Raw genomic sequence first — 18,932 nt, 5'->3', positions numbered from 1 at the left:
AACGTGACTATTTTTTGGATGTATGACAAAGATTATTATTTGAATATTTATATAGATAGAGTTGAACACCCAATCGTGTTTGTACTTAGTTTTTTAGTACATTTCATACGTGCCACAAAACCGTTGCAACATCGTCCCTTTCATTTTATTTCTTATTCTGCAGATAAGTACCAAAAGCAGAATAAGCGCCCAATAAACAAAATGTACTTAATATATAACAAGACGTCTGTTGACAAACAAGGGACTCATTTACATCCTGTCAGCGGCAGATGCCACTCCCCCTTTCAGTTGTTGTTAAAAGTTCATGAACTGCCCTCCAACTCTACCAACCCCCCACTCGACCTCCATCTCCTCTAGCCTTCTCCTTCCAATACAGTCGAATTTCAATAGATAGAGCACCATATTTTTACAATTTTGTATTTAATGTTTTACATCTAATTTCTTTAAATTCCCAAAATTTTTAAAAAGTTTTTATCATTTAATATTAACATTAAATTACAATTCAAACTAAAAGAGAACGATTGGCTTAAATGTATTTGCACACTATTTTCAAATAAATTAAATAACTACGTTCAAAACATATTTAAAAAGATTAAGATTTCTCATTAAAGTTATGATAAGAACATTATATTTATTTTTATTATTTAATAAAAAATATCTAGGGACAACAGTGGTGTTATTGTAGGCAAGTTCCACTGTACTTGGCAGTCGACAACCCGACTTTCTGACTTTGATTGAGCGCGGTTGTGCGTGCGTATTGGTTGTTGTTTCCGATGTTTCCTTCTGCGCAGACGCAGCACCACCAAAATGTGTTGCACTGAATCGCCTGGTGCACTTGCCTGAAAAAACGAGGGGAAAACGACAGGGTAACTTTACCGAGAAGCGGCGTTTTTATTGTTCTTAATTAAAATAAATTGAGCTGCGCTTTTTCAGCATTACAGCAAGAACACAAGAGTGACAAAGCAAAGAAGTTCGAAGCAAGACAAATTCGAAATCTCAACGGCTCTGCGACAAAATGTAAGTCACGCCGTCAGCGCCCCCGTAAATTTTCGCCCAACTTCGATTCCAATCCCAAACCGATTCCTGAGGCATTCCTGAACGACACTTTTGACAAGCAACGGCCGCATTTTGTTTGGCAATGAAACGAAGTATTCAGTTTCAAGGCTGTTGGCCTGTTAGCCTGTTGGCCCGACTTTGACTTTGTCTTCGAGCCATTCAGTTTTTCAGCTGTGTTCCCTCTGTTTGGATTTCCAGGAACAACGCCCCGCAAATATTTGCATTTTTCAATTCAAAAACTCTGCGAGCCTCGCCGCTAATGCCACTTAAGTGCCCAATTATCGGCTCGAACTCGGAATCATTCCCATTCTATAGTATAACGACCGTACAGCATACAGCCATCATATCTGCTGTATGTCATCTGTCAGGCTGGGAGGCATTTGCTTGGGCCTGATTTATGCCCCATGATTTTCCACTTTGGCACGCAACAGTTTTTCCCATAGTTGACCATAAATTTATTCGCTCAACTGTTTCGCTGGCAAAATTCAATTTCAATTGATTTATAAATCATCAACAGATTTACTGTATTGAGTGAAATATTTAAACCGTTTGCGAGAATTGATTTTCGAGCTGTTGAGTTGTTGAGTTTTTGAGTTCCTTTGGCTGGCTGGCATGTTATTAAACAATTAATTGTGGACTCGGGCGTGTCCCCGATCTGAACTATTGTTCTGTAAAATCACATAAATTTGGCTGTAGGGCATAAATGGTCGAGCTTGACCAATCGTCGATCGATATACTTATGCACAGAGCAAAAAATAGGAGAATATTTAATGTAGATTATTGCCTATTTAAAACCTCATTTATAAATATTTATTTGGGTTGCGTATGAGTGTACTGATCAGCGATCTCTCTTTTTAGTTAAGATCTCTCAACTTCCGAATATCTAAAAAAAAAAAACAAAGATCGGGACAAAGAAACTTTTACTATACACTCACACACAGAATCGCACACGCATTTTAATTGTACGCCTTTTATGGATTTCAATTTCAAACAAATAAAATGACAGCGGAGCGAAGTCGTAAAACGAAATTATGAACGTCAAGGCACCAAATAAGGCGGATCGAGGGGATCCGAGGGACATAGCACAGAAGCGACAACGACTTTCACGAGCTTTTCGTAATTAATTTTTTTTATTCTTATTATTATTATTATTTGTGTTTACAACACACGGATAGATGTGTGTCTCTGTGTACGAGTGCATAAATTGGTTGGTGAGTGCGCGAATAAAATCAAAAAGGCGAAAAAACGAGCTTGACCGGAAGTCGGTCGGGATTCATTGGACATTGGGCGGGCCTTAGTTGTACTTGCCACCTATGGCAATCCCGCTGCTCCGGGGGGCAACGAATCATCTCTATATTACTCACAAGTAGGCAAGAAAATAACCTCATAGAGTTCAAAATAAAGTTCTCTAAATACATTCTTCATGGAATAAGATTTTAGAATTATATATATCACAAGAAGTACTTTTTTAAATCGGATCCCATTTAATATAATTTAAAATTATATTTAATATGTAATATATAAATAAATATAGCAAATATATAAATATAGCAAAATTTTGAAAAGCTTTTGCCTCTGAATTTGAGTTGTTTGGATAAAAACAAAAGAACATTAAAGGCCTTTAATTTAAAATAACAAACATATATAGACATGTTTGTAGTTTATTTTTGGTAAATGTCATATTGTCATTATTTGTAACAGCGATATTTCAAAAGTATAATTACAAATGTCTAGGTTCATGATCAAATTGTTTTCTTTTGTGTGTGAGCTTAAATTGGGTGGATGGAAAAAGCGCAACTTAATGGAGAATTTTTAAAGTCATATCGTAAAATTCATTTATGACTCTCAGAGTATAAAAAATGCCTTTAATAAAAATATGCCAATCAAAAGAATAAATATAATTTATTTTCTTTTTTAAGTGTTCTTTTTCAACACCTCCCTCAATTAATACTTTTCTCATTTGTCTTGCAGGTCTCAAAGTTTTGCCGCTGCTCAATAACCTAAGGTGAGTTTTGTGTTGTGTTATATTGAAGTGCAGCGATCAGGAGGACGCTCAATAAAAATCCAAAGACGAGACATTTTTAAGCACCCAGATTTACTGAGGGCGTAGTTATTATTCCGATTGGAGCGTGTGAAGACCGCTTGGGTGAAAAAACCCTGAAAGTCTCCCACAATCAAGCAAATGAGTATCACAAACAGTTTAACGATTGCCGTTTGCTGTTTTTATGCTTTATTCGAATCGGACGCACATTTAATTTGCATGCGACTACATGACGAGACGGCCAACAAGACAAGATCAAGGTATATGCTGATTTTCATTGGTTTTTTTTACAATTTTCTGCACAAGCAGTGGGGGAAATAGGGGCGGATCGCTTATGATCGCTGGAATGCTTGTCAAACACTCGTCAAAGCTGAGGAGATGTCCGTTTGAATGCCCGATGATCTCGGTCTTATGCAAATAATTTGCGCCGCCTTCGAGTCAACCAATTAATTCAATATTTAATTAGTCAACAATAAATCAATTAGTCGGCCCCCCGCCTCACCCTTTAAAAAACGAGTTTATTTATGGCCCTCTGGTTGACAATTTTGTGGCTCTCTGCTGTAGTCTGCCTCCAAAAACGAGGAAAACTAGCAAATTCAATTAATTTGAAATAGTTCAAGCCCAAAAGCGAACAATAACAAACAAGCTGTCCGCATTGGCAGATTCCTCAGCTTGTCAGTCGGAGCAGAGTTGACTAATTGATTGTCCCGGCCCATTTGTCTTGTGGCTTTTTTTGTTTTTGTTTTTTCTTCTGAGTGTGAGGACCCCCTTCAGTTCTATTGTTATTAAAATTTTAACGCGCACACATCAACAAAGTGCGTAGTTTCTGGCGCTATTTAATTTATTGGGAATTTTGAATCGCTTTAAACGTTTTCATTCAGCCACGACGCGCTTTGATTTGAGACCGCCTTCGAGGGGCGAAAACCATTGAGATTCATTGGAGACTTGACTTTGCGTAGCTTGGAAGCTGCCCAGATGCTTTAAGCCGATTTTAATTGTTCTCCTCATAATGGGTTCTAATCGAATCGAAATCCGAATCCAAGTTGTTTAACAGCCCGAAAAATGATAGATGTGTGCTAGTATCGAATTACCATCAAACTCATAAATGTCTTCTAAAAATAAACTCTAAAGTATCGCATTTCATGGGGATTGCTAGAACCGTGTCAAGAATAGACATTTTCGATTGTTCAAGTATTTTTTATGGGATGTCTGAGGAGTCGGAAATTTAATTGCAAATGTGTATATTGTCTCGACAACAAACCACTCCTACTTTGATATTTTACAAACATTTTTTCAAGTTGCTTTTTTGTTAATAATAATACCGTCGCTTAACAACAAATCAATATAAAACAAAAATACATGTTCCAACAAAATTTCAAGTTTTAACAATTTTTTATTAAATTTACTCCCCCAAATTGGCACCTTTAACTTCTTCACATTGTTTAGTTGTTGGTTTCCGTTTCAAGTTTTGTAATTTGCCGTTTTGGTTTCCCAATTTCCTCGGCCCTGCAAATAAGTCCCCGCAGCTCCCTAAAAACCGTAACGACTTCCGTGACGGACCGAAATAGAAACCGGTGGCCAGAAGGCAACAAAACAACGGAGCATCACGTGCCAATGTCCGGGTGTCCAAAGCGCCCGATGGATGTTGATGAAGTTGCTTGACAAAACATGAAAAAGAGGCCGCCTGGGAAAAACTCCTGCGCGCGCAGCACGTGGCAGCCAAAAACAACAAGGATATTCGGATGGCTCCGAAGCTCTCCGTGGCGCCAAATCGTGGCCATAGCCCAACACAAAAAAAAAAAAACACATAAGTCGTGCCAGGCTGTCTCGTCCTCGTTATTGCCGTTCTGGCCGTTCTCTCGTTCGAACCGCAAAAGCGATTTTGGCAAAGCAATTAAAAAGTGCCAGTGGCAGTGGCAGTGCCAGTTCGAGTCGTTGCATGGATATCAATTGTCTGGCCAAATGCGGAGCTGCTGAGCAAGGACATTGCGCAAGGCTAACGATTTTGCACGCCGCATAAAATGGTGTGCCAGTAGCCAGAAGTTTTGACTATTTGATTGCCAAGGCTGCGCTGTAAAGGCAGTCAACGTGGAGTCGTCAGCATCGCCTTCGCCGCCGTTGACCCTCTCATCGGAATCCGCATCCGCGTCCTCGGCGACGTCATCCGGTTCCGCCTCCGCTTCCGCTTCTGTGACGCCATCGCCCGGACCATCGCCGTTGCACCTGCAGCGGCGGGTGACATTCTGCGGCTCGCTGTCCCGTTACAGCTGCGCCGCCTTGCAACTGGTGCAGAATCTCAAGTGAGTCTCCTTCAACTGTTCCCTGGCAGCCTCCGGCGGTTACTCAATGTCAGCCGGGGACTTTATCGATTCTGGCCAGCGTCAACTACTTGTGGACATCCCCCTCCTCCCAAACCATCACCCGTCAGCCATAAACATATCTTTATTTATTTATTTCCCATATATTGTAAATACTTGTGCATAAATAAGAAATCAATTACAGGGCAGTGAGAATTGTCAGCAGCATGCAAAACAAATTGCCAACTGCAAATGATTTGAATAATTAGAGCGGACAGAGCTTAACCCACTAATGCCCAATTGCCTCATTGCAGAAAAGTCGCACAAAGTGTGGGGGATATCATCGTACAATTGGACGTATTTGTGGAGCAGCAGGAATGCGACGAAGCCCAGAGCCTTCAGGCGCCCGATGGCATCAATCTCAGCTCGCATCTTGATGTCTTCTATGCGATTCTGCGACAGGTGAGTTAAAGGGCAACAGAGTGCAACAGAGCGTATGCGTTATTTCGGCTGGCATGGGTCCGAGAGTTACGTATACGCAAAGTGGCCATTAGGACTTGACCAAGGCTATGCAAATATTTCAAGGCCACAACTGATGTACTAACGATGACCACTAATAACGTTTTATATTAATTTACCAGCTTCTGTAAAGTGAAGCACCTGAGCCTTGGAAATGGAAAACTTCATTATTATTATTTTAAAAATTGTATTTTAATTTAAATCAGGTTTTTATAATTAAACATTCTAGCCATTTATTGAAAAACAATAACGTCACTGAATGTGAAAAAAAATGTTTAAAAAAAGAATGATTAACACTTTTAACATTTGTGATGCTTAACATAGTTTTTATAGATTTTAACGAGTTATTAAAAATCGAAATAATTATTTTTAAGTGTTTCATTTTATAAATCATGAAGTAAAAATACTTTGTATTTATAACAGGTGGCTGATACGCCGCAGGAAGTGCCATTTCTCAACATTCTGCAGCACCTGCTGCGCATCGATCCCAAGGAGCCGGTCAGCGACATCATCTGGGACACCGCCGAGCGGCTGGTGCACCGTGCCACGCTCCTCGAAAGCCACGAGGATTCGGTGCGACTGCTGCGCACGCCCAGTAGCCAGAAGTTCGCCTGCCAGAGTTGTCGCGGCAGCGATGCCAGCAGCCCCACCCGCAAGCCCGCCCAATCGGCGGGGGGCGCGGCAGCCAAGGCGACGCCGCCCCCGCCCCCGCCACCAATGGCGCCCCTGGCACCCACTGCACCACCGCCCCCGCCGCCGCCGATAAATGGCCGAGCACCGCCCCCGCCGCCACCGCCCATGATAAATGGTGGCGCCCTGCCCCCTCCACCGCCCCCGCCCTCGATGAAGATGGCCTCCCGCCCCAGGACACCCGATCCCTTGGCCGCGGAGACGGTGGCCACTGCCATACTGCTGCCCCAGCAGGACACTCCCGCCCCGAAGGCCAAGATGAAGACCATAAACTGGGGCAAGATTCCGCACAACAAGGTGCTGGGCAAGCAGAACATCTGGAGCATCGTGGCCAGCAACCACCAGGACAGCCCGATGCAGGACATCGACTGGAACGAGATGGAGGGCCTCTTCTGCCTGCAAACGGCCAGTGCCCAGGGATCCCCGAAGCTGGGACGGGATGGCAGTCGGGACGGCGCCAACGGATGCGACACCCTGGACCGAAAGTCCAAGAAGGAGAGCACGGAGATCACGCTGCTCGACGGCAAAAGGAGTCTCAATGTGAACATATTCCTCAAGCAGTTCCGCACCAGCAATGACGACATCATCCAGCTGATCCGGCAGGGAGCCCACGAGGAGATCGGAGCGGAGCGGTTGAGGGGCCTGCTCAAGATTATGCCCGAGGTGGACGAGCTAGACATGCTGAAGGGCTTCAACGGCGACAAGGGACGACTGGGCAACGCCGAGAAGTTCCTTCTGCAGCTGCTGGAGGTGCCTAAGTGAGTGTGGATTTTCCTTATATCAGTTTTTAAAAAAATGAAAAAATATTGTTGATATAAAGATTCAATTATAGTCGATTTTATTTTGATAACGATGATGATAAGATCAATTTGAAAGAGCAATCAATCAATTTAACATGATATTTAATACACATGGTCTAGTTCAAAATGGTTTTAGATTTAATTTTCAATTTTATTTTAATTAAAAAAAAAAAATTATTCTTTTTTACAAATAGAATCTCAACAACAGTTCAAAAGTGTATCCATTTTAAAAGCATTGAACTTATATTTATTACTCAGGGCTTAGTTTTTAAATGGATTTTCGATTTAATTTTAATTTAAAAAACTAATTAATCGATTTTTTTTGTGAGCTAATAATCCGTTATAATCATACTAAATATATTGTAAATATCTAAAGGACTTGAATTTAAATAGGAAAACAAAATCTAACCGATATGAACGTTTTGAATTTTAAACGCGAACTTTGTAAGATCGATTTTTAATTTATTTCCAAAAAGACAAAAGAGATCTTCAATAACTTACAGTAATGTTATAATTTTGGTAACCTATATAACTTTATTTCTTCTGTTTCCCAGCTACAAACTGCGCATTGAGAGCATGTTGCTCAAGGAGGAGTTCGCAGCGAATGTGGCCTATCTGGAGCCCTGCATAAATGCGATGCTCTATGCGGGCGACGAACTGCTGAATAACAAAACATTGCAGGAGGTCCTCTACATGGTCGTTGTGGCCGGAAACTTCCTCAACTCCGGCGGATATGCGGGCAATGCGGCGGGCGTGAAGCTATCATCGCTGCAAAAGCTTACAGATATCCGAGCGAACAAGCCGGGCATGAACCTCATCCATTTCGTTGCCCTTCAGGCGGAGAAACGTAATCCGGAGCTGCTGCAGTTTACCGGACAATTGAGCACCCTCGAAAGTGCCAGCAAGTAAGTCAATATTGGAAATCCTTAAATAATTTCACACTTATTCAAATATTTTCTACTCCACCTTAGAACAACTTCGGAGCAGATCAACAATGAAATCAACACACTGGACGGCAGGATCCGTAGAATAGCCAGGCAGATCGAACAACCTGCCACGGATGCGGACATCAAGGATCAAATGGCCGACTTCCTGCAGGCCGCCGAGTCCGAATTGGCCGTGCTGCAAGCGGGCATGAAACAGGTGGAGTCCATGCGCCTCAAAATGTCCGAGTTCTTCTGCGACGATGCGGCCACCTTCCGGCTGGAGGAGTGCTTCAAGATCTTCCAGAATTTCTGTGATAAGTTCAAGCAGGCGGTCAAGGAGAACGAGCGTCGCCAGCAGCAGGAGCAGCAGGCCACACTGAGGAGGAAGCAGCGGGAGGAGCAGCTGGCCCGCAGAGCCAGACAGAGTAAGTGGCTCCAAGAAAAAAAAATAATGATTTTCTATATTAAGAGTAACCACAAATTTAAGTTCAATCCTAAACCCTTTTGTATTTGAATAAAAATAATTAACACTAAAAATTAAACAAATAATTTGACATAATACTTAATATTATATGTCATTTATTAAAAGTTAAACTGACCATCTTAAAGATCTTTAAATAAATATAGTATTATGTACTTAACATTTTATATTACATATTATGATAGATTTAATCTCAGCTAAACTCTTTTCAATGAGATTTTAATTTTGTTAGAACTCTTTATAAAAAGATCTTCTTCAAACTTAAGGGTACTTAAAATCAATTTAATTTTTACAATTCCTAAAATTTATTAATTATAATATTTTATTTATTTTAAACCTCTTATTCAACTCACAGTTGGTCAGGCTGGCACTCCCGTGTCCGACTCGGAGCACTCCTTCCTGGGCGATGCCCTCTTCGATCCTCGAGCCAGTCCCGCGCTGAGTCGCAGGCACCTGGGATCCGGAGAGATCAGCAATGGTTTCATTCGCCTGGAACAGGACGGTGCCTCGCCGGACATCACACCCAACGGCAGTCTGAGGCGCCGGCGCAGTCGAGTTCTGGCCGAGGAGGATGACCTCATGGAGTTCTTGCGCAGCTCGACCGGTGGTCCGCACGATGGGCACAACAGCAGGGAGCGAAAGGCGGCCTACGGCAGCTTGGATCGCTCGTGGGCCCGTCGCGCCCGCTCAGGAAGTTCCAGCCGGAAGCGGCCCGACTTGCTCAACATCGACTTTGGCCTGGACCGCGAGCGGGCCAGCTCCCCGGCTCCGCTTCTCCAGCAGCAACAGCAGCAGGCGCAGGAGCGCCTCCAATCTCCGTTGGCCAGTGCCGCTGGAACACCCACAACGACTGCGAATACGCCCACGGGCAGTGGATCGACGATTGCGCAGACGCAGCCCGCCAACGAGGATGCGAAACCAAGGTAAGAGATTATTATAAAATAAATTAGCTCGAAATTATAGTGTTGTAACCCATCATCAAAATTTATTATGTTTATATGTATGTTTATATTTATTGAGTAAACATTTATTTTTGCTTTGAGCTTTTGCTACAACAAAATAATATCCTTTATATAAAATGTCTTTCCTCGTTAAACTCTTATTTAAAATTCAGTGTTTCGCCCATATAAGTGCAAATAAAGGACTCTATATGAAATGTCATGCACCGGTACACTCGTATTTACTTCCCTAATCAAATTTTGCCAAAAATTTAATTTTTTGAAATCAACTGGAAAGTGATGAGGATCATTCATTCATTCATTGTATGTCTTCATTTGAATAAATTACAGCCAAAAATCTTTTAAAACACGAGTATAAAGAGTCATAATTATATATTTTAGAAAAATGTATAATAGTCTGCTCAGAAAATTGTGTGTTTTGAACATAAAAATGGAAATAGTGTGCTCTATAAGAGGCATACCCCGTCCAACTAGTGAACAAAATTCACAATCAAATGTCATTTTTGATTTGGTGATTTTTTAGATTTTTCAAATATTGCAAATATTTATGATGGGACAAACACAAAAATTGTCCAAAAATATGATTCTTTGAAATCATTCGGTTGAGGATCGTTAGCTTAGGTCTAGGCAAATAACTTAATCCTTTTGCTAAGGGTCTTGTTTTGGTCAACTTACACCCAAAAAACATACCAACTATATTTAAGTATTTCAGCCAAAGTCATGATCCTGACTTGAATATTTTATTTACTTGCATCTTTTCAAATATGATGTGATTGATTTTCCAGGATATCCCGTGAGTGGCGCCAGAAGATCGAGACGTGGCTGCAGTCGAACGAGAGCGACGAGAAGCAGAACGAGGAGTACCGGCGGAAGCGTCGTCTGGTCAACGCCAATCGGCGATCGCTCGAAAACGAAACTGGTGAGATCCCCTCAAGAAATCATAATTTCTATCCAAGCTATAACCCACCCATGCTGTCCACAGAAAACGAACGAAAACTGGACCCCTTGCCGGAGGAGAAGATCCTGCCTTCGACGACGACAGCAACGCCAACGAACACGCCCACGACTACTAATCCCACTAACAGGCCGGACCAGGATGCCAGCAGGTACCAGCGCGTCTACGCCGACTGGAAGCCCTCGAAGACGCTCGAGCAAACGGACGTGGTGGCCAACCTGCAGGCCATAGCCGATGCCCAGCCACAGGATGCACTGCGTCAGTACCGCCGCCAGCGGTCGCAGGATCAGCCCGGTCCCATTGCCCTGCAGTCGATTGCCGAGGAGGATCGGCGCAAGTCGCTCATCCAGAAGTTGGGCGAACGGGACATTAGCAACGAGCGGCTGCAGATCTTCATAAGGAGATCCTCCAGCAGGGATCTCAATTCGGCCATAACGGAGGAGCAGCTGCTGCCGCCCAAGTCACCAAAGCAGCAGGTGTCCACTGACGACACTTTCGCCAGTCTGCTGAGCCACCACAAGAGCCAGAACGAGATGCAGTCCTCCAAGGCCAAGGACGTGGATGCGGATAATATAGAGACGCCGCCGGTGAGCCGTCGAGTGATTGCCACGCCCACGACAACAGTGGTCACGGTGAGCATGACGGACAAGCCGAAGGCAGTGGCGGAGGAGAAGATGGGCTCAGCGGAGCAGGATGCGCCGGGTCACTTCGATCGCCATGCCCTGGCGCGTCGCACGCGGCGCTACAAGAGGCCCACGGACTACAGCAGCGGCAACGAGGAGCTGCTGCCCACCAGCACACCGGAGCCGAAGGCCTCGCCCTCGAAGCCGGAACAACCGCCGCCCGAGAAGTCCAAGCAAAAGGAGCGAACGATCAACAAGCTGGAGAAGGTGGGTCGCCACATCAGCTCCATCAACCAGGAGGATGTGCGCGAGGCCATCCGCAATCTGAAGTCGCCCACGGGCACGCCCGAGCGACCTTGGAGTCCGCCGCGCGAGATCACGCCATCCAAAATGAAGCTGACGGCCAGCGGCCACCACGAGCTCAACGACGAGGGCTTCGAGGAGACCCAGAGCCTGGTCTCGGACACACCGTCCCACGGCAAGGGCGAGAGCACCAACTCATCCTGCAACGAGGGTGTCAGCGAGACGCCTTCCCGCCAGCGTCCGCTGCAGAAGCAGAAGCCCACCACCACCAGCATCACGCAGATGGGCAGCCGGCTGGCCGATCGCCTGCAGCAGGCCAGGGTCAGGGGTTCTGGCTCGGCCACCATCAAGTCACAAAGTCCACAAGCGCAAGCACAAGCACCTGCCACCCAAACGGCGACGGTTAAGAGGAGTCTCTCCGCCAGCAGACCGCTGCGCATGCCCAATGGCCAGCCGTTGGTCAGTGCCGCTCCGCTTAGATCCGCCTCCGCCGTGAGACGCTCGCCGCAGGAGCAACAGGTCCTGGCGGGAGTCGAAAGGAGCAGCTCGAGGAATAGTCTGCGCTCGTCGCGATCCTCCATCAACAGTGGAGCCTCCACGCAAACGGTGGTGAGACGCCTGCCCGCCGTCCAGCGCGCAGGAGCCACTGTATCCGTGGACTCGTCGCCCAGCAAGAGGCCCCTGGCTGCCCAGAATCTACGACCCACGCCCGGACGCGGAGTGCCGGCCAGCAGGAGCAGCAGCAGTGGCTCCAGCGTGGGACCCAGTGTGATTCTGGTGCGCAGCAAGATGTCCAGTACCACGCCGAGAAGTAACATCAATGGCAGCACCAGTTTCAAGGAGAATCAGTCTCAATCGCAGTCCCAGTCCCAGCAGCCGCAGTCCCAATCCCGGATGAGCGCCGCCCGCAGTGTGGTGCTGGTGAAGAACGCCCTGAACCAGCAGCAGCAGGCCAGGATGAGTACCAGTGCCAGTCCCCAGCAGCGGAGCACCAGCAGCAGTCGATCCGTGAGCAGTTTCATGCGACCCACGGCCAGCAGCGTGACGAAGCGCCAGAAGTGAGGGCATCCAGTTCGATCCTCGTCCAAGTTAACGTCCCTAGTTTACACAAGTTACAAACGCGAATGCATCCAAATCCAAGCCGTCCAAGCGACATTTTCGAATTTCTAAGCAGGATCTAAGAAACACACATAATTGTTACAGTTGCAATATTTTGCGAAGTTATACAAATCTTGAGAATTCCCTGCACATTCCAACTGAAGGTCCGCAAATCCTTAATACAAAAAGACAAAAATCTTTCAGACTCTTAAATGTATTTGTGCACAAACAAACAAAAAAAAAAAGAGACAAAAATACTAGCATGTACTACTCAACTAAAACTTAGGATAAGCGAAAAAAAAAACAAAATGTTAAACTCGTATTTTCCATATTTAACATATAGTTGTAGGCATTATTCGATTATACGATCACGTTAGAAGACTTTTTTATAGAAGCGCGTTGTTTACAAAGTGTGTAGTTGAAGAAACCAAAACGACAATTACAAATCTTTAAAATAAAAGAACATAAGCTTTAATCTTTATAATAAATAAACTAGAGAACTACGATCGACTAAAGCTAAGCGGCTATGCCGTCCAGGGAGTTCAACAGCTCGCGCTGCAGCTCGTCCTGGGGCAAAGCGGTGGGATTTACATAGTTTTCCTTGTCGAACCACTCCCTGTGGTTTTCCAAGTAGCTGTAAACGTAAATAATTAGATTGGGGATGGTCTGGAAAGGTTATACACTTACTTGATAAAGGAGTCGAGGTGGGGAAGTAGATCTTCCAGCTTCCTATTGCTAATGGGCGAAGCGTTGAGGAACATGGGCATTTTTACTGGAATAAGGCGGGATATTAATTGTAATGTAAGGATGAAAAAAACTACGACCTACTCATCAGTCTAGCCAGATGGGGAGCGCCAAACACCATGGACTTCTCCGGCGGAGACTCCGCTGACAGAAGCCGCCAGTTGAATGTTTCGTTCAGAAAGCCGCGCATCTCCGGTGGCAATTTGTAGGCAGCCGTGTATGGCGATGAGCGATCGTAGGCCTGCGCCGTGTTCTTCCCGCTGCTGTTCACTATGTAGAGCAGGCACTTTTGCAGCTGCTTCTCGTACTCCTTGCCGCCGAGAATGCCGCCATCGATCTGGCCGTTGGTCTTGCCCGGTCCCACGGGCGTGCCATCCAGCGAGATCAGCTCCGTTTCGCCACCGGGATTGATGAAGTCGTACGACTTGTTCAGTATCAAACTGCAGTTGCGCATGTTGTCGTCCGTGAGGTAGTTGTGGATGTACTCCTTCTCCTCCTTGTACAGCAGATGATCGTCCAGGTGAAACTCGAAATAGATGCGCAGGCCATCCACCACCTCCTTCAGCATGCAGACGCTGCGGGACACAGACAGAGTTATTAGATTGTTAGGGGTATGATTTAATGGTCTGCTTACTTTGACATGACCCGATCGTATTCCCGCTCCATGCGCGCATTCCGGCTCTGCGTGTTCCTGGCCCGCGAGCTGTCCTGCTTGATGCCAATGGCCAGCTCCACGGCCCGCTGCTTGACGAAGTTCTCCATGATGGACACGATGGGCATGCGGGCGGGAAGGGCGTGCTGTTTGCCCAGCTTCTTGACCATGTTCCGGTCGTACTCGATTAGCTCGCGCAGTCGCTCGCTGACGCGCATCATAATGCGATCTTCCTGGTGGACAAAGCGCTCGGCAGCGGGATCCATGATCTCATGGTGCTGGCTGGCCTCTGTGGGTCGTCCTCGAGGGTTCGCCTTTGGCCTGCCCTCGGCGGGGGCGGGCTTTTCCTTTCTGTTGCCACCGCTGTTGTCTCGCGAACGGTTGCCACCGGCTGAGCGATGTGTGGGCGCCATTTCCTGTTCCGCCGGTGGGTGTCCCGTGTCCAGCGGATCTGCCAATGGGTCTTCTGCGTGGGCCCCCCGAGTGCCGCGCTTTTTCTTGGCCACCGGCTTGTCGGGCGTGCCCTTGTAGGAGTAGTCCCCCCTGCTGTGGGTTCAATAAAGTAAGATTAATACGTGTCCATGGCTATATCTTAAGGTTAACTTACATTTGCAGCTGGGCTGCCTCAGCCAATTCGCGCTGCAACTGGCGATTTTCCTCGGTGTCTTTCAGCAGCACTGTGGCGCGAACCGAGCGGTCGTATGAGGGCCGCCAGCCCTGGAAGTGGATCTTGTAGTCGTAATACCTCAATCCATATTCGTCGCGGCGCTCAAAGACGTTCAGAACCTGCAGGGAACACCGGATTAAAGCAAAATTTGCCGTGAAAACTTCGATTTTGACATTTGTTTGACGTTTAGGCATGCGACTATGTGTGTGTGTGTGTGCGTGGGCGAGTGTGTGCAATAGCGCTACCTTGCTGGTGTATAGAACTCGGGCCTTCGATTTATCCGGCTCGTAGCAGAGGACTATCTCGCCCTTGCGGAAAATCGGGATCTCGTCCTTCAGTTCCGTCATCACTTGAGCAAAGAATAGGGTAAATAATTCACTTAAGACTAGTAAATATTGAAAAATCCAACGACGAGCGTCGCTAGAGGTGGACAAACATCGATGCCAGCATCGATATCATCGGTGATTTCAAAGTATCGGTATTATCGATATTTGGCAAGGGTCATCGATGCTCATTTAAATTCTAAGTTCTTAAAATGACAAAATCTATTAAAAGATAACCATTAATAAAAGATTAAAATGAGACATCACTTCACAATTAAGTATTTTATTTGAATTAAGCATCAATCATAATTTTGTCCCCATTTAGAACTGATTTAACCAAAGACTTGCCATACTTATTGTTAGTTTACTTATAAATCACCAAAAAGATATAGACGTGTTAAATTTTTATTCAAACATCGATGAAACATTGATATTTTCCGCCAAAATCATCGATGTACGGAACAGGCAAAAAAACCATCCGGCTTCGGAAATATACCAAAATCTTAATTTTACAATAAAACCGTATATCACTAAAAACACTGATGTGGCGGACTTTTTAATTGTGTATACAAATATTACATTAGAAAAAATGGGTTGTTTTCAATAAAACAAAATAAGAATGATAATAGAACAAGATAAATATTATTAATTCAATATTTTTGTTTTGACTTGTGTAAAACTAAATTTGAAAAGCAATTCTACTCCATATACTTAACATTTTTTTTTAGAAAGTTAGAAACCCTTATTTAAATTATATTTAAATACAATAATATTTTCCTTAATTTTCCTATTAGAATAATTTTCCTATATTTCATTTGTGAAAGGCAGACCTATCAATATACCACGAATAAAAGGTCATCCTGGTTGCTAGGGGAAAAAAAAAACCAAAACAAAGGCATGTCCTGAATCACCTGTTCGTTTTCACACTACGCTGCCAAGTTTTTCGCAAAATCCTGCCATGGCCGGTGCTCCCAACTGGCTCCATGTGGACACGGAGGACGAGAGTCCTCGGCCGCAGCTCACCACCCTCTCCAGCTGCATGGCCCTGAGCGACGTGCAGTGCGACGGATATGTCCGCCTACTGGCGGCGGACATTTCCCTGGACGACGCCGCCGAGGAGCCCAGTGCCACCCTGAAGGTTTTCCGGGGACTCAAGCTCAAGCAGGAACAGCCGCTGCCGGGGATTCCCACGGCCATCGAGAGCCTAGTACATCGACGAGTCGGAACCCAAGACGCCGGGTAAGTTTTTTTAGGGAAATTAATTCTTATTTAAATTAAGTACGGACGTATTATATTTAACACAAGGCATATTAAAAAGCGAGAAAATCTTTTTAGATTTACATATAATTCAATTTGTTTTAATTTTAATTACGTTTTCAGATAATAGTAAATAGTAAAATGAAAAATTAAAATAAATTATGTACATCTATATTTAAATTAAAATAAAACTGCAGTGGATGAATATCAAAGCGAAAACGACTTATATTGAGTAAGAAATCATTGTGTTTCGCCTTAAGCCTATTTCAAATTAAGTCCCCAAAACTTAACTTTATGTAAATTAATATTTCCAGTAATTGCCGTGGCCATTGCCGAGTCCGTACTATTTTACCGCCACCTGAAGCCGTACTTCAAGTACACAATTCCCGCCCAGGAATCCGAGGACCTCGAGCTGGAGGTGTGGCGCAAGTTGCCGGTGATGAAAACGGACACCCATCCCGGCCTGCTGGACTCGCTACGGAAGATTGACCACTCCAAGCTGTCGCGGAAGTCTCAGCGCCTGCTGCAGATGGGCGAGGAGGAGCGGGAGGCCTTCATCAGCACCCACAAGGACTCGCCGGTGGGTCGAGTGGGCAGTATAGTGGCCATGTGCTGCCTGAAGCGCATCTCCAGCGACTCGAATCCGCCCTCCCACTTGGTACTGGCCACGGACATCGGCCATGTCCTGATCCTGGAGCCGCAGGGCTTTAATCTGGTTTTTAAGGGCAGGACCTGCGAGGATGAGACCGCCGTGCCGAGCCTGATCTCGGTGCAGGGAACCTATGAGACGGACTTCTGCATCGTGGTGGCCACAAGGAACGGCGGCGTGTACCTCCTGCGAAAGACCCAATCCGAGGGACAGGAGATATTCAAACTGGGCATCCCACTGACGGGACTGCTACTCCTGCCCATCGATCAGACCATCATCGCCTCCACAATGGACAATCGCTATTTGTGCTACTCGAAGCGGGGCAAGCTGCTGTATCAGGTGCAACTGGCCGATCTGCCCGTCTGCCTCCTGCCGCTGCCCATGACCCACTTGGGACTCACCCTTGTGGCCATTGCCCTCAGAGGCGGCGTGGTCAAGTTCTATCTGCAGCGGTATCTGGTCGATGAGTTCACCCTGGACGAGACAGTGGATGCCATGCTGTACGGTCGCATGGGCATGGAGGATCACGTCCTCACACTCGTCACCCAATCCGGCGGAATAGTGGTGAAGATCCTGAGAAGGGTGTCCCGATTTGAACCCAAGCCCGGAGAGCTGGGGAACAAGCGATCGGTCAGCGACCAAAAGTCCATCGTAGATGCCTCTATTCTGGACAAACCCAAAAAGAGCTCCATCTTTGTGGAGCAGGCAGCAGCGGGAAAAGCAGCAGGCCAAATGTAAGTGTAGCTTATTAATCTATGTAGCTGTTATTATTTTTATTTATTTTGATCACAAATATAAATTTTAATATTTGTTGAGTTTTTTTTCATAGATTACTCATTCAACGTAAATGGATTTTCTAAAAATCCCACTAAAAATGTTTACCATTAATGTTGTGATTGAGTTGAGGTGGCGTGTTTTTCTTTAAGTTTATAGATTACGCGTAAAATTGATAGGACTACCAACGAATTTTGATTAATAATTGATCCATAGTTAGTAAAAGAAATATTTTTGATTGTTAGTAAAGTTGGTTATTATTATATTATTGGTCGGTAGTTTTCCCATTTCTGACTACTACAAGTTTATAAATTCTTGTCCTAAAAATGTAATACCCACAATTTTGACTCAAAATTGATAAAGAGTTATAGTTACTCGGGTTACTTGACTATTTTTAATTGTTATTAAAATGGTATTGTTTTTTCTTCGGAAGTTTTGCATTTCTCACTATTAAAAGTTTATAAATTATTAATCGAAAGATGTTTAGGAATATTGACATTGCCTTATTAATTTTTAGCATACTATATATGCCAAATTATTCAGATATTAGCGGAATTAAACATCGATGTAAAAAGCCTCTGTTCAAGTTTTTTGTATAAGTTACAAAATAAACATATTTCAAATGTTTTCCTTTCAGCAACCTATGGCAGCTTTCAGGTGGAGCTCTGGCGACTTCGCCACTCGGCAGCAAGGGCGACCATCGACGCCATCAACTCCTCGGAGACGACGATAACCGGGGACCTGACCCACGCTCCCGTGAAACTATCCGCCGAGGTCTGTGTCAGTGGACCCGCATTCCGCCTCTACCTCACCATCCAGAACCTGTCCACCTTCAAAATGGCCTCGAATCTGGTGGTTCTGCTGCACGCGGACCGTCGACATTACACGATTGCGCAGTCGATGGCCCGCTTGCCCAGTGTTTTGCCAGGAGTTCCACTGCGAGTGGACTTCGAGGTGGTGGCCGTGCTGGATGCCATGGACAAACTGCCACCGCCGAGCCTCAGCCCGGACAACTCCCAGATTCGCGTGATGCTGATGAAGGCTGGCCAGGCCAAGCCACTCATTGCCGCCGCCGTTGCAATGCCCCAATCCGAGGCAGCCTTCTAGGTATATATACT

The 18,932-nt window shown here is 45.2% G+C and overlaps 5 protein-coding genes across 6 annotated transcripts in view; 3 read left to right on the top strand and 2 right to left on the bottom strand.

Annotated features, from left to right (window-relative positions):
• LOC128257214 (formin-J) overlaps nt 1–13,223 on the top strand; it is a 32,609-nt gene extending 19,386 nt beyond the window's left edge. For both annotated transcript variants that reach the window (XM_052988121.1, XM_052988122.1), the window contains 8 exons: nt 3,028–3,061; nt 5,709–5,856; nt 6,337–7,361; nt 7,958–8,308; nt 8,375–8,754; nt 9,166–9,733; nt 10,555–10,688; nt 10,752–13,223. In XM_052988121.1, coding sequence (XP_052844081.1) covers nt 3,028–3,061; nt 5,709–5,856; nt 6,337–7,361; nt 7,958–8,308; nt 8,375–8,754; nt 9,166–9,733; nt 10,555–10,688; nt 10,752–12,712 — 4,601 coding nt within the window. In that variant the 3' untranslated portion in view covers nt 12,713–13,223. The remainder of the gene's footprint in view (nt 1–3,027; nt 3,062–5,708; nt 5,857–6,336; nt 7,362–7,957; nt 8,309–8,374; nt 8,755–9,165; nt 9,734–10,554; nt 10,689–10,751) is intronic.
• The window catches only part of LOC128257230 (pupal cuticle protein Edg-78E), a 67,573-nt gene that overhangs the window by 29,416 nt on the left and 19,225 nt on the right, over nt 1–18,932 (bottom strand). The window lies entirely within an intron of this gene.
• LOC128257231 (acyl-CoA-binding protein-like) overlaps nt 1–18,932 on the top strand; it is a 67,836-nt gene that overhangs the window by 45,207 nt on the left and 3,697 nt on the right. The gene's annotated exons all lie outside the window — the stretch shown is intronic.
• LOC128257221 (protein male-specific lethal-3) lies at nt 13,197–15,248 on the bottom strand. Its single transcript, XM_052988145.1, has 6 exons — nt 15,057–15,248; nt 14,752–14,930; nt 14,127–14,690; nt 13,577–14,067; nt 13,436–13,520; nt 13,197–13,382 (listed from the first exon to the last, which is right to left on the bottom strand). The coding sequence occupies exons 1-6, from the start codon at nt 15,156–15,158 to the stop codon at nt 13,265–13,267; spliced, it is 1,539 nt and encodes a 512-aa protein (XP_052844105.1). The 5' UTR covers nt 15,159–15,248; the 3' UTR covers nt 13,197–13,264.
• On the top strand, nt 15,955–18,921 carry LOC128257219 (Bardet-Biedl syndrome 1 protein homolog). The gene is given in 5 exon segments (XM_052988144.1): nt 15,955–16,341; nt 16,343–16,373; nt 16,706–17,751; nt 17,753–17,774; nt 18,452–18,921. Coding segments are annotated over 5 exon segments (1,818 nt in total). The 5' UTR covers nt 15,955–16,092.

This window comes from Drosophila gunungcola, assembly GCF_025200985.1.
Source record: "Drosophila gunungcola strain Sukarami chromosome 3L unlocalized genomic scaffold, Dgunungcola_SK_2 000002F, whole genome shotgun sequence".
Classification (NCBI taxonomy): Eukaryota; Metazoa; Arthropoda; class Insecta; order Diptera; family Drosophilidae; genus Drosophila; species Drosophila gunungcola.
This window is presented reverse-complemented; position numbering and strand designations above follow the sequence as displayed.

Excerpts from the sequence above, each read along its gene's own strand:
- LOC128257221 (XM_052988145.1), bottom strand. The coding sequence starts at position 15,158 with ATGACGGAACTGAAGGACGAGATCCCGATTTTCCGCAAGGGCGAGATA. Across the intron at positions 14,068-14,126 it reads TACGATCGGGTCATGTCAAA|CGTCTGCATGCTGAAGGAGG; the intron begins GTAAGCAGACCA and ends TGTGTCCCGCAG. Across the intron at positions 13,521-13,576 it reads CCATCTGGCTAGACTGATGA|TAAAAATGCCCATGTTCCTC; the intron begins GTAGGTCGTAGT and ends GCCTTATTCCAG.